The 15,344-nt window shown below is 52.8% G+C and overlaps 1 protein-coding gene across 13 annotated transcripts in view; it reads left to right on the forward strand.

Moving 5' to 3' along the window:
* Window positions 1-15,344, forward strand: part of ABCC8 (ATP binding cassette subfamily C member 8) — an 85,613-nt gene that overhangs the window by 66,936 nt on the left and 3,333 nt on the right. For 9 of the 13 annotated variants that reach the window (XM_054525869.2, XM_054525872.2, XM_054525863.2 and 6 more), the window contains 14 exons: window positions 1,292-1,417; window positions 2,357-2,456; window positions 2,683-2,924; window positions 3,024-3,190; window positions 4,243-4,312; window positions 5,137-5,294; window positions 7,042-7,134; window positions 11,329-11,431; window positions 11,983-12,096; window positions 12,467-12,587; window positions 12,723-12,865; window positions 13,850-13,928; window positions 14,062-14,170; window positions 14,505-14,608. In XM_054525869.2, coding sequence (XP_054381844.1) covers window positions 1,292-1,417; window positions 2,357-2,456; window positions 2,683-2,924; window positions 3,024-3,190; window positions 4,243-4,312; window positions 5,137-5,294; window positions 7,042-7,134; window positions 11,329-11,431; window positions 11,983-12,096; window positions 12,467-12,587; window positions 12,723-12,865; window positions 13,850-13,928; window positions 14,062-14,170; window positions 14,505-14,608 — 1,729 coding nt within the window. The remainder of the gene's footprint in view (window positions 1-1,291; window positions 1,418-2,356; window positions 2,457-2,682; window positions 2,925-3,023; window positions 3,191-4,242; window positions 4,313-5,136; window positions 5,295-7,041; window positions 7,135-11,328; window positions 11,432-11,982; window positions 12,097-12,466; window positions 12,588-12,722; window positions 12,866-13,849; window positions 13,929-14,061; window positions 14,171-14,504; window positions 14,609-15,344) is intronic. The other 4 variants (XM_024255698.3, XM_024255697.2, XM_054525866.2 and 1 more) reach the window with 1 other exon arrangement.

Below are 15,344 nucleotides of genomic sequence, written 5' to 3' on the forward strand. Positions count from 1 at the left end.
TAGGTAGAAAATAATTACTTTTTGATTTATTAGAAAGCACTTAATTTTTAAGATGGAGATCACGTAACTTTTGACCTCTAGGTCTTGCCTACTCCTATATAAATTCTCCTCTAAACAACAGCCAAAATTGAGGCTCTCTCTGAGCTTCAGGCCGGTGCCAAATGGCTCTGCTTATTTTCCCTAAAATAAATCTTCCTTCCATGTATGATGAGACCCCCTCCAGTATAAAAAAGACCCAAAGAAAATCACCCAAAGAAAAAAGGCCCAAAGATAAGACCCAAAGACCCAAAGATTTAAATATATATACAGATACAAAAGGTTTGTTTCTGAGTTTCTGTAGTGACCTTGGCAATACCTTGTAGTTCAGGACAATCCTGAGGAACACAGAAGTTCTGGGTTCCTTGAGGAATCAGTGACCAGGTCTCTCGAGCCCCTTGAACACCAGCATAGGGTGGGAGAGGGTGAGTGCAGCAGGGGTGGGTGTCTGAATTAATGGCAGGTCTATGTGATGGTGTCATCAAGTGTTCCAGATAAAAAGTTTTATTGAGCCAGGCGCGGTGGCTCACGCCTGTAATCCCAGCACCTTGGGAGGCCAAGGCGGGTGGATTGCTTGAGCGGAGCCCAGGAGTTCGAGACCAGCTTGGGGTAACATGGTGAAACCCTATCTCTATAAAAAAAAAAAAAAATCAAAAAATTAGCCAGGTATGGTGGCGTGCACCTGTGGTCCCAGCTACTCAGGAGGCTGGGGCAGGAGGATGGCTTGAGCCAGGAAGCAGAGATTGCAGTGAGCTGAGATGGTGCCATTGTACCCCAGCCTAGGCAACAGAGTGAGACCCTGTCTCAAAAAAAAAAAAAAAATTTATTGATTCCAAAGAGGCATGGCCACACACACTTAGACCAGCAGGTGCTTTGCTAAGCCCTGATGGAGGCTGCCAGACCCGCCGTCAAGAGGAGCTAAGGGTAGTGTACAATGAGCCCAGTTAGTGTATGACAGCTGCTGCCATGGGTGGAGTCCTTGTGAATAACCAGCCAGCTTGAGCAGGATGCACTAATTTGCTCTGCAAACCCAGCCATTGAGAATTACCCCTCAGATGTACTGAACTCTAGGTCCTAGGAGTATGTTGGTGGGGGTAGATTATCAATACCAGCCCACTTGCAGTGGATGAGCTGGAGGCCATTTGTGGTGAGGAAAGGGTTGTGTCCACCTCCGTCTCAGACTCCACAATTGAGGGATGTGACCACCATTCCTCCCCAGCCAGCCCCCAAACTAGGTTTGTTGCTGCCTTTTCAGATCATTGCCATGAAGGATGGCACCATCCAGAGGGAGGGTACCCTCAAGGACTTCCAGAGGTCTGAGTGCCAGCTCTTTGAGCACTGGAAGACCCTCATGAACCGACAGGACCAAGAGCTGGAGAAGGTGGGTATATCCAGGGGTGGCCAAGCAGCCACCCCTGGATGCAAAGGTTCTGCTAGAACCTGAACTCATAAAGGTCTTGCTGTCCTTACTGCCCCAGGAAGCCCCCTAAAGGGCAGATGTGGGAGCTGGGCATGAACTGGCTCCTACCAGAGGAGAGACAGTACCTGCGCCAGGTGCCCAGGGCAGAATCAGGTGGGCACCTTCGCCTTATCCTGAGGTAGTCAGATACTATTTAGTTGCAAAGTTTCAGAAAATCAACTCAAACTGGCAAAGAAAACTAAGCAAAGAAAACAAGAGGGAGTTAAGGATTTATTGACCCATGAAACCAAAAAGTCCAGGTGTGTCATAACTTTAAGTGTGCTGGATCCAGGTAGTCAGTGTCATCAGAAATCTGTTTCTTCCATCTCTTGGCTCTGCTCCCCTCAAATTAGCTCAGCTCCCCTCAAATTGGCTCCATTCTCATGGTATCAGTGAGGGCCACCAGCAGTCTTAGGTTTACATTCTCCCAGCTCAACAACTCTGCCAGAAAAAAAAGTGCCTCTTTCGCCATAGTTCAGCAAAAGTCCCAGGGCTGAGTCTCATTGGTCCAGTTTGGTCATGTGCCCACCCCTGAACAAATCACTGTGGCCAGGGATGTGGAATGTGAGGATTGGCCTGTCCTGGGTCATATGCCACTTTGGGAGCCAGATCTACCTGAATCACAGAGACTAAAAATAGGGGAAGAGTGGTTCCCCACAGGGATATGGGGGTGCTATTATCTGATGAAGGGAAAGGACTCAATGCTGGCAAGATGAATGTGTGTCTGTCTGCCCCTCCCTCAGGCAGGGACAACGTGGAAATCTGACATTGGTCATCACCAGAGTAGTTACCCCTTAACTTCCCCTTCCCCCACCAACCATATACCCTGAAGACATTGCCCAGGCCACATCTGTCTTTTAGGAGACTGTCACAGAGAGAAAAGCCACAGAGCCACCCCAGGGCCTATCTCGTGCCATGTCCTCGAGGGATGGCCTTCTGCAGGATGAGGAAGAGGAGGAAGGTACAGGCAATGGGACTGGGAGTGAAATTATGGCCTGAGGTCTGATCAGCCACAGAGAGACTAAGGTTTGGGGTTCTGGGTGTGGTGCAGTAGTGTGCCTTTGATTAAATGACTTCCCTCTATGTGCCCCCGTTGTCCCCTCAGTAAGTGGGGATAAAATGCCCCCTGATTCACCCTCAGAGGGATGGAAATGTGTAGCCACAGAGTGGGTTCTTGCGGCCTGCAGAGGAGGCAGCTGAGAGCGAGGAGGATGACAACCTGTCGTCCGTGCTGCACCAGCGTGCTGAGATCCCATGGCGAGCCTGCGCCAAGTACCTGTCCTCCGCTGGCATCCTGCTTCTGTCACTGCTGGTCTTCTCACAGCTGCTCAAGCACATGGTCCTGGTGGCCATCGACTACTGGCTGGCCAAGTGGACCGACAGCGCCCTGACCCTGACCCCTGCAGCCAGGAACTGCTCCCTCAGCCAGGTGTGACCGGAGGCCCGTGGCAGAGGCTGGGAGTGGGGGTGGGGGAAGGGCTGAGCCCATGGGCACCTCGGAACTCAGGCTCACTCTCTGCCTGTGAAGGAGTGCACCCTCGACCAGACTGTCTACGCCATGGTGTTCACGGTGCTCTGCAGCCTGGGCATTGTGCTGTGCCTCGTCACGTCTGTCACTGTGGAGTGGACAGGGCTGAAGGTGGCCAAGAGACTGCACCGCAGCCTGCTAAACCGGATCATCCTAGCCCCCATGAGGTATGCCTCTCCCCTGGCCAGGCTGGGGCTGTGAGCAAGTCACTGTTCTCTGAGCCTTAGTCTTCCCATCTATAAAATGGGGATATACAACCTGTCACAAGCTTGTGGGGGTGACTGAAGGAGACAGTGTGTGTAAAAGTGCCCTCCTTGTGCAAGAAGCAGGGAGAAACTGGCATTTACCCAGCCAGATACTGTGATAGGCATTGTGTGTGGTTAGCTCATCTAATTGTCACCATGGCCCTTTAAAGTGAGCGTCTGCACGTCCAAGTAAAGATTGGTTTCTCCTCCCTAAGCAGGTGTAATTTGCCCATCCTCACCCATGAGTTCAGCTCCCTGCCCTCCCCTCCCTCCATCTCCCTCAGCCAGCCTCAGGTTTTGACATTGGGGGAACAGGTAGCTGTTCTACTAATAATTTCCTGTAATGGGATGGATAAAAATCTCAAAGGCCACTTGATGTCAAAGAGGTTTAAAGTTGTCCCTGCCCAATTGGTTGGCCAACTTGGTTTAAAAACACAACAGGCAAACAGGTTTTCTGGCCCCTTGTCGAGGCTAGACCTCACTATCTAACTGCACTTTTTACTTTCCAGCCTCATGAGTTTTCTGTGGCCCACAGATATGGCCTCCAAGTTTATCTACTCTCTATTTGCCCCAGCTCTGTAGTTCTGAAACTCCCTGGTTGGGGTTGGGCTGACTCTGGGTCAGCCAGCCGGCAGGCTGTCCCCAGGGCCCTGTTCCTCTTGGCAGGTTGTCCCTCTGGAGAGAACTCTGTGTCCCAGGAGGACAGCTGCTGAGTCAGGCCGAACCGGCAGCTGAGAAAGGCGGCAGTGGTCGGATGGGCTTGAGAAACTGAAAGGCTTACGAAAGACCAGCGCCCCTTTGGGCAGCTGCAGGAATTCACAGGGATACAGGCCAGATGTCTACAAATTGGCAGAGGATGCCAGACCCATGAATGACTCCAGAGACACTTACATGAAATAAGTAACTATCTCATTCAGTAAACAGGAAGTAAATCAATGGACAAATGAGTAACTCTTCCTCTGGCTGCCTCTTAGGTTTTTTGAGACCACGCCCCTTGGGAGCATCCTGAACAGATTTTCATCCGACTGTAACACCATCGACCAGGTACAGAGGACCGTGCCACACTTTCCCCCCTTCCAGAGACACCTCGGACCCCTGGGGGCTTCTCCTGTCTGAGGCTGGGTTCCCCAGATCGGGTGATCACAGCCCTCTGGGAGGAAGCCAGTGTCTCCGATCCGATTATAATGCTGCCTCAGGGCTGGGGACTCCCTTGTGGGAGCCTCACAGTAAGGCTGAAGGAAACCAGATCCCTTTAGCTTCCACCTGAGATCCCACTGGCTTTCTCTAGTAAAGTTCCAGCATATTCTGAACCAAGGTGGCTGATTGTATGGAGAATATTCATTTTGATTCAGCCTGTGTTCTTTATTTACCATCGTACTAGATGGTGTGAAAACAAAATCTTGATTCCTACCTCAGGGAGTTTACCTTGTAGCTGGAGAGATGAGATATGTGCCTATAATAAAGGGAGAGCAAGGCCGGGCTCAGTGGCTCACTCCTGTAACCCCAGCACTTTGGGAGGCGGAGGCAGGAGTATCACTTGAGGCCAGGAGTTCAAGACCAGCCTGATGGCCAACATGATGAAACCCCTTCTCTATTAAAAATACAAAAATTAGCCAGGTGTGGTGGCAGGTGCCTGTAATCCCAACTATTTGGGAAGCTGAGGCAGGAGAATCATTTGAACCCAAGAGGCAGAGGCTGCCGTGAGCCAAGATTACGCTGCTGCACTCTAGTCTGGGCAACAGTGAGACTCAGTCTCAAAAAAATAAAGGATCAAAAAATAAAGTGAGAGCAAAATATGGCAGCCAGTAGCACTCTAAACACAGTCAATACCAAAATTCACCTCACTTTCTCCCCCTCGTCTCCCTCAGCACATCCCATCCACGCTGGAGTGCCTGAGCCGCTCCACCCTGCTCTGTGTCTCAGCCCTGGCCGTCATCTCCTATGTCACACCTGTGTTCCTCGTGGCTCTCTTGCCCCTGGCCATCGTGTGCTACTTCATCCAGAAGTACTTCCGGGTGGCGTCCAGGTGATGGCCTCAGGGGTGAGGGGTGGGAGGTGCTTTGCAATGTGCAGTTTGGTGTACTTGCTAGGCTCATCGTTATAAAAGTAGTAGGGTCATGTTCCCTCCAAAAAATAAAAACAAAAAAACAGAAATGAAGGAAATAGAAATATCCACATCTTATTCCACCACCCTAATATAATAGTCTGCCAACACATGCACACACTGAGGTTGACATCTGAATTATTTCCTTGGGAGATATGGTCAGGACTGGAATTGCTAGGTCACGATAAATGCACATTTTGTGCCCTTCATTCATTTTGCCAACATGCTTCCCAGGAGGGTTGCATCATTCTAGTGGTCAGGCTGATTGCTGATGCATGAAATCGGAGGGCACCTGATTCAAGCAGTGTTACGATAACACCTCCCAGCCCACGTGAGTCCAGAGTGTAGCTGTAAGCCTTGACTTGAGAGAGCCTCTCACAGCCATTCTCATGGATCACATTTGCCCTCATGAGCTTTGGATCTGTGCATGCCTCTTTCCTCCTCAAAATTTTCTAAGAATGTTCTCTAGAGAGTTCTTTCTGGGAGTGATTCTGCTAAACTCATAGATTCAAAGAATTGTAGGAAAAAATTTAAAGAACGTCCAGGCCAGTGTTTCTCAAACTGCCCATCAGTGGGTCATGAAATCAATATCATGGATCACAACCAGCATTTTTTAAAAAATGAAATAGAACAGAAAACATCAGACTGTATTCATAGAGTAAAGCAAGCTTTGCTTCATGAAACCTTTGTTTTGGTCATGTAGGTGTGTGAGTACTAATTTGTGAGATAAAATATATTTCTGACTGCAGGTTGTGGTCAGAAAGGTTAAGTACTTTTCCCAAGTGCACATAGTTGGCTAGAAACTAGAGTCGAGATACTTATTAGCAATAATAAAATTTAGATGCATTTTGGCCACAATTACCTGCCCCAAAGGATCAACATTTGTATAAATGGCTTTCTGCTTGGATGATCCAGAATGGCCCAACACCCACACGAGGAACATAGCTTTTTGACACTCACAAAATTCAAAGTGCTACACAAGCTGTTCTACAAAGTTCATTTCTTCTGCCAGAGAAACAGCCCAGTCTCTCTGGCACCCAGTCTGACCCTGGAGATGGTTTATCAGGGAAATCAATTTCCTGCATCCCAAACTGGCCTCCCTGGCACTGATGTGCTTGTCAAGGTGCAGCTTTGGGGAGCAGGAGGCAATTCTGTTGCCACAGAAACCTCTGGCCTTACCCTGAGCTGAAACCTATCATTTCAGCACATCACTGGCCAGGGTCTAAAGAGCTCCTTGATGGGGTAAGCGGAAGATGGGGTTGAACGCTTTGAGTTTGGTCTTCTGTTCCTTTGGCCAGCTGTCTCAAGGTTCAGATTGTTCACCTATAAAATGGAACTAACACTGCCTGCCCAGCCTTAGCTCAGCTCCAGGCTGTGCAGCAGAAGTACAGGGACAGATGGCAACCTGGGGTGGACAATGCCCAGGACAGCAGTAACTGTGCCCCACGTCAGGCTGTGTCTAAGCATTGTACATAAACGATCTCATTCAGTGCTCACAAAAGCTCAATGGGCTGGTGGCATCGTCTTCTCCCTTCACGGGGTAAGAAGCTGAGGCCTAGAGAAGTGAGGCCATTCACCCACACAGCAGTAGCAGGTGGAGCTAGGCTTCAGGCCCAGGCTGAGCCCTGAGCCTGCCCTCTTAACTATTCCACTCTGTTCCCCGCCACAGGGACCTGCAGCAGCTGGATGACACCACCCAGCTTCCACTTCTCTCACACTTTGCCGAAACCGTGGAAGGGCTCACCACCATCCGGGCCTTCAGGTACGAGTCCACATTCCCCCAAGGTAGGAGTGGAACAGGGGTGGGGCCAGGGGCCACAGGCCATGAGATTTGATTCTCAGGACTCCACTTGAGAAGGCCAAGGACACCTTCTCTCTCAAGCTGCCTCAGGCCCCAAGGCCCAAGGGATATCCACCAGCAGGGACAGGCCAGGTGGGCTCCCACTGAATGTTCTAGAGAGGAAAATTCCAGCTCTGTAGACAAGCCCAGGGCCTCTGTGAGGCAGAGCATGAAAAGAAACAAAGCTGGGACAAGTCTTCATGTATCAATGCTAGAAAGGGCCTTAGGTACGGGCCACCCTGAGCCCTTCTTTTATTAAGGAGCCCCTGTGTGTCAGATACTATGCTGAGTACTGTACAGGTCAATCCCACTCATTCTGCACTGCAACCCTCGGTGCTGAGAATGGTCATTTCCATTGCACAGATAAGGAAACTGAGGCACAGAGACGTTCTATACTCTCTCTGTGTAAGGTGCCACAAAGCCAAGACTTGAACCTATTTGTTCATGCAACAAACATTTACTAAGCCCCGACCATGTGCTAAGCCCCATGCCAGGCACTAAAAAGATGAGTCAAATAAGCCGCTGCCCTGCAGGCGTTTACAGCCCAGACTTTGAGCAGGCCAGGATAAACCCATGTGACAAGTACTCTGAAAAAAGCGGATTCAAGGGCTGTGGGAGCATAGCAGAGAGACAGTCAGGGAAGGTTTTTGTACTGGAGGTGTCATCAGAACTAGGACTCAAAGGAGGGGCAGGAGTTCACCAGGCTGAGGAATTCCTGAAAACTTCAGTGCCTCTGCCATCATCTCACTACCCTGAGTGATGATCTTGGGGTGGACAGGAGCATCTGAGACTGCCTGGGGAGTGAAGGAAGCTGTTGTTCCCCAATCCCCAAGAGTCTGTCTGATCTCCAGAGGCATCTCTCTTCCAGTCAGGCAGGCCATAGACCCCTGACACACATAGTTGGGCTCTTTTCTCATCTTCACCCAGAGAGTGATAATGGGTTATTTTTAGGGTGGCACAGCTGCACGAAGTGTGACAGTAACCATGAGACACCAAGCACTGTGTCCAGGAGTAACCATAGGGCACAAGGACCAGCCAAGGGCCCAGAGTGTCTTACATCTCCTCCCCCAACCCCTGAAGTCCAGCTTCAGCCCTGGAGAGGTACCCAGGCCCCTCTGCCCACTCCCTGGAGCACCTAGGGCCAGTGGAAAGCCACCTCTTAGGGATCTTGTCTAAGTAAAGAAGAGCAGAGCAAAGCTCTTCCCTGGCCTTGGCACTGCTCCCTAGACATCCCTTGCCCCTGGACAAGCCTGTGCTGTGTCTTCCACAAAGAAGCTTGCTGGGGACTGGATTATGACTCTAGAGTCTCCTCCTAGCCTCCTCTTCTCAAGCCTGAACTTCTCCCGTTCCTTCAACTTCCAGGTCCCTCGACATTACTGAGCCTAGCCTTTGCTCTAAGTTTTGGTGATTTCCCTCTCTCAATTGGTGTCTCAGAGGGCCCTGGGGTAGAGAGATGGTGACTCTTCTAGAGTGGGCCAGAGCCCCTTGTGTTGCAGATCCCAGCTTCCTGTAAGCAGCCTCAGATCAGGCCAAACCTGTGGTCAGCCAGAGCCACTGCTACCCAGTGAGGTCTTCCATACCCTACTGACACGGTGAATGATTTTTAAATTTGAATGAAAGGCTTTTTAATCAACCCTGTACACATTTAATGCATTGGCTTTAACCCAGCAGCCTGTTGAGAGCTATTAGCATTTATTGATTGCCCACTTACTACATGCCAGGCACCGTGCTAAGTGTTGTATGTGCATTATTACGTTTAATCCTCACAAGAACCGCATAACATAGGTACGAGTCGCCACATTCTCCAGATGCAGAAGCGAGACCCAGAGAGGCTGGGTAATCAATCCAAGGTCACACAGACTGCGGGGGCTGGTGCTGAGCTTGGAACCCAGGTTTGCCTGACCTTCTGGGCTTTCCTAAGAGATCTTATTTTTTCCCAAAAGAGTTTCAAGAGCGCCCAGTACTGGGCTCAGTGGCGGGCTCAGAGGTTGTTTTTGTTCATGTAGGAACTATCACTTCCCCATTTTTTTCATGAGAAAACTGTCTCAATCCTGATACACAGCCAGGAAGTTGTGATGTTCAGGCTCCAACCTGGGTTTACATGGTTCTGAGGCTGGGGCTCTTTTCTAGTCCTCAGACACACTGTCGCACGCCTGTGGCAGAAGCTCCCATCTCACACTTGCCGGCCCTCAACTCACACAGTCCTGAGACCCACATACGCTGAGCGCCTCACACTCCTATAACGCGCACATGCCCTGACGCACACACATCTTCAACACACACTTACTCAAACCCTTCAGGCATGGTTTCACACTCACCGCAGACACGTCACCCTCCCACACATCTCCACCCTGGGGGTGTGCAGTAGCATGCTCTCTCCCACCTCAGAGCCTCCCTTCAGTCCCCTCAGACACATGCCGTCTTTCTACCCAGAGACAATCAAAGCTGAACTAACACCTTCCAGGGTGAAATGCAAATGCCCAGTAAGGTACGTCTTGGGTGCCTCCGTGTCCCCTGAGTTTGGTCCTATCAAACCAGTGATGATGAGGCATCTTTTCTTTCGTTCCTTCCTCCATCATCAAACAAGCGCTCCTGCATCTCCTCTGGGCCAGGCCTACGTCAGCAAGGTCTGAGGGAAGCCGCCAAGGAGAGTGATGACGACAGCCCAGGCTGATCAGAGAGAGGAGGCAGGTCCATGCGCAGTAACTCAGGGAAAACATGATGAGGACCTAAGGATGAGAAAGAAGCCTCCAGAGTTCCCTGTACAGAGAGATTCCATCCATTTCAGAGGGTCAGGGGAGTGCCATGCATTCATCCAACAAATATTTATTGATAGTGCCAGGTGCTGGGGTACATTGGTGAATAAAACATCTTCATGGAATTTGCAGTTTATTGAGGGAGATGATTATAAATAGCTAGAGAAATGCATGTACAGCAGATACTGTGGAGCAAACAGGTTGCAGACAATAATAGGGGAAACCTACTTTATAGTAAGGTAGTAGCCAGGAAGAGGCTCTCTGAGGAGGCAGCATTTAAGGTAAGGCCTGAAGGTTGAGTTGAGCCAGGCTTATGAAGAGCAAGGGCAAAAGCCTTCCAGGAAAAGGGAATAGTGTGTGCAAAGGCCCTGGGGTAGGGAAGACTTTAGTATTGTCACAGAGCCTTTAAAAGGCTGAGTGGCTGCAGCATAGTGTGTGGGGTGTTTGTAGCAGGAATCAGGTTGGCAGGAGGGGGTTCTTCATCCTATAGGCAGTGGAAGGTCATTAATATTCTTTTTTTTTTTTTTTTTGTGAGGCAGAGTCTCACTCTGTCACCCAGGCTGGAGTGCAGTGGGGTGATCTTGGCTCACTGCAACCTCCACCTCCCGGGTTCAAGCGATTCTCCTGCCTCCCTCAGCCTCCCAAGTAGCTGGCATTACAGGTGTGCACCACGACGCCCAGCTAATTTTTGTATTATTAGTAGAGACAGAGTTTCACCATGTTGGCCAGGCTGGTCTTGAACTCTTGACCTCAGGTGATCCGCCCGCCTCAGCCTCCCAAAGTGCTGGGATTACAGGGGTGAGTCACTGCATCTGGCCAGAGATCATTAATATTCTAAACAGTGGGGGAGAGGACACAGTTTGCGATTTAGATAGATTAAGCCAGCCACTGTGTGGAGTGTGGACTGTAGGGAGACAGAAGGTAGACGTATTCAGGAAGCTGATGCAGTAGTCCAGGTGAGAGTTTGTGGTGGGCAGGAAGCAGGATAGAGGGGGAGGGAGGCAAGGACTCTTTTGGAGATAGACATAAGAGGGGCCAAGGGGCTGAATGTGAATCCAGGTGATTCCTGGGTGAGAAACTGGGTAAAGGGAGGCGGCCCTTATTATAATGGGTAAGACCTAGAGAAAATGGGTCTTGGGGTAAAAACAAGAGTTTGGAGGAGGTGGGAATTCTGGACAGGTTTGAATAAGCAGAAAGGAGTGGGGTGGACATTCCAGAAAGGGATAGCTTACATGAAGTGGCCACGGTGGCATGTCTGGGGACTGGAGAGGCCCTGGAGGCTCCCTCTGCAGGTAGGGAGACTCCTAGGAGCTATGTGGACCAACACTGTTCCCTTAGGAACTTCTCATCCTCCCTCCAGGTACGAGGCCCGGTTCCAGCAGAAGCTTCTCGAATACACAGACTCCAACAACATTGCTTCCCTCTTCCTCACAGCTGCCAACAGATGGCTGGAAGTCCGAATGGCAAGTGCTATTCCCCCCTACCCTGGCCCCTGCAGAGGGCTTCTGATAGGAGGGTGGGGCCAGAGCAAGAGCACACAGGAAGCTGGGGATGAAAGAGAGGATAGGATACCAGATCGTGTGGACACCAAGCCTTCCTGCTTCCCCCAGCCCTGGTGGTCCTCCTAGTGTCTAGCCTGCGCTCCTTTTCCCCATATCACTGCCTGGAGGCTTGTGTATCTGAGGTGTGTGCCAGTGGCAAGAATAGTTGTGAATGTGTATCTGCAGTGGGTCATATGACACCCACGTTGTGTGTGTTTGTGGGCCAGCTGAGGCATGCGTGTTAAAGGGTGTGCAGGGGCTAGGGGGTGGGGGAACATGAGCTTGTGGGACATGTTGGCTCCTGGGGCTCCAGCCTTTGCAGCCCTTGTGTGTGTCTGGTGATGTGTGCGTGAGTTGCAGGGCTGGAGTGGAGGCCTCGCTGAACTGCTCTCTGCCCCGAAAGGGAGTGAGGTGGAACAGGGGCCTGTGGCTCTAACCCCTGAGCTCCCAGGCCAGCTCCTCTCCCTCCCCAGGAGTACATCGGTGCATGTGTGGTGCTCATCGCGGCGGTGACCTCCATCTCCAACTCCCTGCACAGGGAGCTCTCTGCTGGCCTGGTGGGCCTGGGCCTCACCTACGCCCTAATGGTGAGCGGCAGTGGGCTAGGGCAGAGGAGGGGTCAGACACCAGCACTCCCGGAGCACCTTCCTCACTGGAGGCATGAGATGCCCCCAGGCCTTACCCCAAGTTCATTTGCATCTGATGCCAGAGGGACGGTGTGGGCAGGAAGGCTGACTGGCAGGCCCCAGGGCCCAGGCCCCAGACAGGCGGAGGTTGGGGAGCCACACGACTAACCCTCCCTGTGCCTCCAGGGAGGGCTGCTCTGAGCAGGCAGTGGATGGCAGCAAAAGGAATCTGGGGCCCTGGCCCCTCTCCAGCCTTAAGAAGAGCCATTCTGGTGGCTGAGGACAGAACTAACCGACCACGGAGTGTGCGCCACTGGCTTGCTCCCCACAGGTCTCCAACTACCTCAACTGGATGGTGAGGAACCTGGCAGACATGGAGCTCCAGCTGGGGGCTGTGAAGCGCATCCATGGGCTCCTGAAAACCGAGGCAGAGAGCTATGAGGGGCTCCTGGGTGAGAGGCTCAGGGAGAGGGGTGGGGAAGAGTCCAAGGAGGAGTGTGTCTGGGTTGGGGGCCACAAGGGAGCCTGGGGATGGGGTGGCACTTTCGGATACTAGCTGTGGCCCATGCCTGGTTGGCTGAGCCCAGCCCGGCCCCCAGCACCATCGCTGATCCCAAAGAACTGGCCAGACCAAGGGAAGATCCAGATCCAGAACCTGAGCGTGCGCTACGACAGCTCCCTGAAGCCAGTGCTGAAGCATGTCAACGCCCTCATCTCCCCTGGACAGAAGGTCAGAGCACAGGCCCAACCCAATGCTGCAGGACAGGCGTGAGCAGGGGATGGGGCATGCACGGAGTTGGATGGCTTCGCAGTCACCTCGTGGCCCTCCAGGGCCGAGGCCTCTCACTATTCAGACATCGCAGTCTCCTGCCCTGGGCCTGTGGGGCCCCATCTTTCCTCTCCCTCTATTCCCTTTCCCCAGTGCTGCCCTCAGGCCTTGTCTTCTCACTCATCCACCAAGGAGACCGACACTCTGGACTCCCCCAGCTCACATGGGCTTTGTCAGGGTCTCCCTCTCTGCGAATGGTCAGGGGCTTTCCCTAGGGCACTGCCCCGAGCTTCAGGGCAGGGACCTGGGGGCAGACAGCGAGGCCACCCTTGTACAGGGGGTGAGCCCCTGCCTTTGGCCCTGGCCCAACTCTCCTCTCATTTCCCCCTCTGTCTCTTTGTCTCTGTCTCACTTTGCTGTGGCTGTCCATGTCATTCTCTGACCTTGGGATGTACCTCTGTCCTTGCCTCTCTCATCCTTCTATGTCACTATCTCTGTCTCTGTATTGTAATTTCTGTTGGTACTCAAGTGCCAGGAAGCAACGGGATCAGAGGTGGCTCCATTGTAAGGCAGGGCACACAGACACATCCCTGCATACCACTCTCAGCTGCCCCTGTGTCCTCCTGCCACACCCATGCCCATAAAGATACACCAGTGCCCCCCAGCTCTCCTTCAGCCAAGTACCCGGCACACCCAGACCCACACCAAGGCCCAGGCAAATGGACATCCATGCCCGCACTTGCATGCCGGTCCCTGTGTGAGCCTTCTCTGGACCCACTGCAGGAAACAAGCCCAAACCTGTGGTGTCCAAGAGAAGCTGGTCAGAAAACCAGGCCAAAAAGAAACCCTGTGACCTCCCACACCTGCACACACACCCAGAGCTAGCATAGAGGCTACTCCCAGCAGCCCCAGAGCCCCAGTGGCAGTGCCTGCTTCTCTTTCCAGATCGGGATCTGCGGCCGCACAGGCAGTGGGAAGTCCTCCTTCTCTCTTGCCTTCTTCCGCATGGTGGACACGTTCGAAGGTGAGTTGTAAGGCGGGCACCCCATGTGTACCCACAGCCACCAGATGAGGCCTCAGCCCTGGCATGTGGTCAGACATGACAGGAGGCCCAGCAGTCACCACCTTCCCCTGCACCCTCATTGGGACCCATGCAGGGCACATCATCATTGATGGCATTGACATCGCCAAACTGCCGCTGCACACCCTGCGCTCACGCCTCTCCATCATCCTGCAGGACCCCGTCCTCTTCAGCGGCACCATCCGGTGAGCCCCACCACCCCTCAGGCCCACCCAGCCCCAGGCCGGCTCAGTTCCATCAGATCTGGAGCACAAAGAGGAGGGGGTTGGGGGAGACCAGGATCCCAGAGGTGTTTCCTGCTCATGCCCTTCTCCATCCCATCAGGCCCAGGCAGGCTCTGGAAGGGGATCCCCCACCCATGGGTCTAAGATGCTGTCCCCCACCCACTGCCACCACCTCGGTGCTTCTCCCAGCCAGACCTCCAACTCAGTCCACTCTCGCTCACTGCCCTCTTTGCCCCCTGGGGATGCAGGCAGGACCCTGCTCCCTCCCTACTGGGGCTTTCTGTGCCACTTCCAGATTTAACCTGGATCCCGAGAGGAAGTGCTCAGATAGCACGCTGTGGGAGGCCCTGGAAATCGCCCAGCTGAAGCTGGTGGTGAAGGCACTGCCAGGAGGCCTTGGTAACTACTCCTGGCTATGCAGCTGGGTTGGTTGGGCACTCAAGGACCCTGTAAGGATGGCAGACAGAAGCCTGTTTCTCAGGTTTGCCCCAAGTTTGGAGTCTGAAGCCCGGCAGGACCATTTAGTCCTACTTCTCACTATACGGGGGCCCAGAGAGGTCAGGTGTCTTGCCCCGGGTCACACAACTGGTCAGTTCAGGGTCTGGCTCCTCCTGCAGGGTACAGCGGGTACAGTCAGGGATCCTTGTGAGACAGAGGTTGCAAGTCCCCCATGCCACAGGGGCATCTTCAGCCCTGCCCTGCCCCATCCACCTGCATGCCTAGTTCTGCCTTAGGGGAGGAGAAGATGGACTGGGCAATCATAGACACAGGTCACTCATCAAGGCCACTGGTGATTGGCAAAGCCCTGGTATATTTGCTGCAGCTCCTGGAGCATTGGGGGTGGCCAAGCCTTGGTTTCAATGAATCACCCTACCAAGGCCCACACTACACACTACACACACACTCAGTGCACCACTCAGGGCGCACGCGCCCTCCCAGAACTGCGCAGGGCCACAGCAGCACACACCTCCAGGGGTGCCCTTCTCGTTGCAGTCCCTGCAGACGGCCTCCACATTGTCGTGTCAGGTGCACCAGCCCTGCACACGCCTGTGCTCTTGGACACACACCCACCTATTTGCCCCATACACACATTTTCCAACAGCTCCCCAAGCCTTCCCATCTGCTCCACTCACAG

Source organism: Pongo abelii, chromosome 9 (genome assembly GCF_028885655.2).
Source record: "Pongo abelii isolate AG06213 chromosome 9, NHGRI_mPonAbe1-v2.0_pri, whole genome shotgun sequence".
Lineage (NCBI taxonomy): Eukaryota > Metazoa > Chordata > Mammalia > Primates > Hominidae > Pongo > Pongo abelii.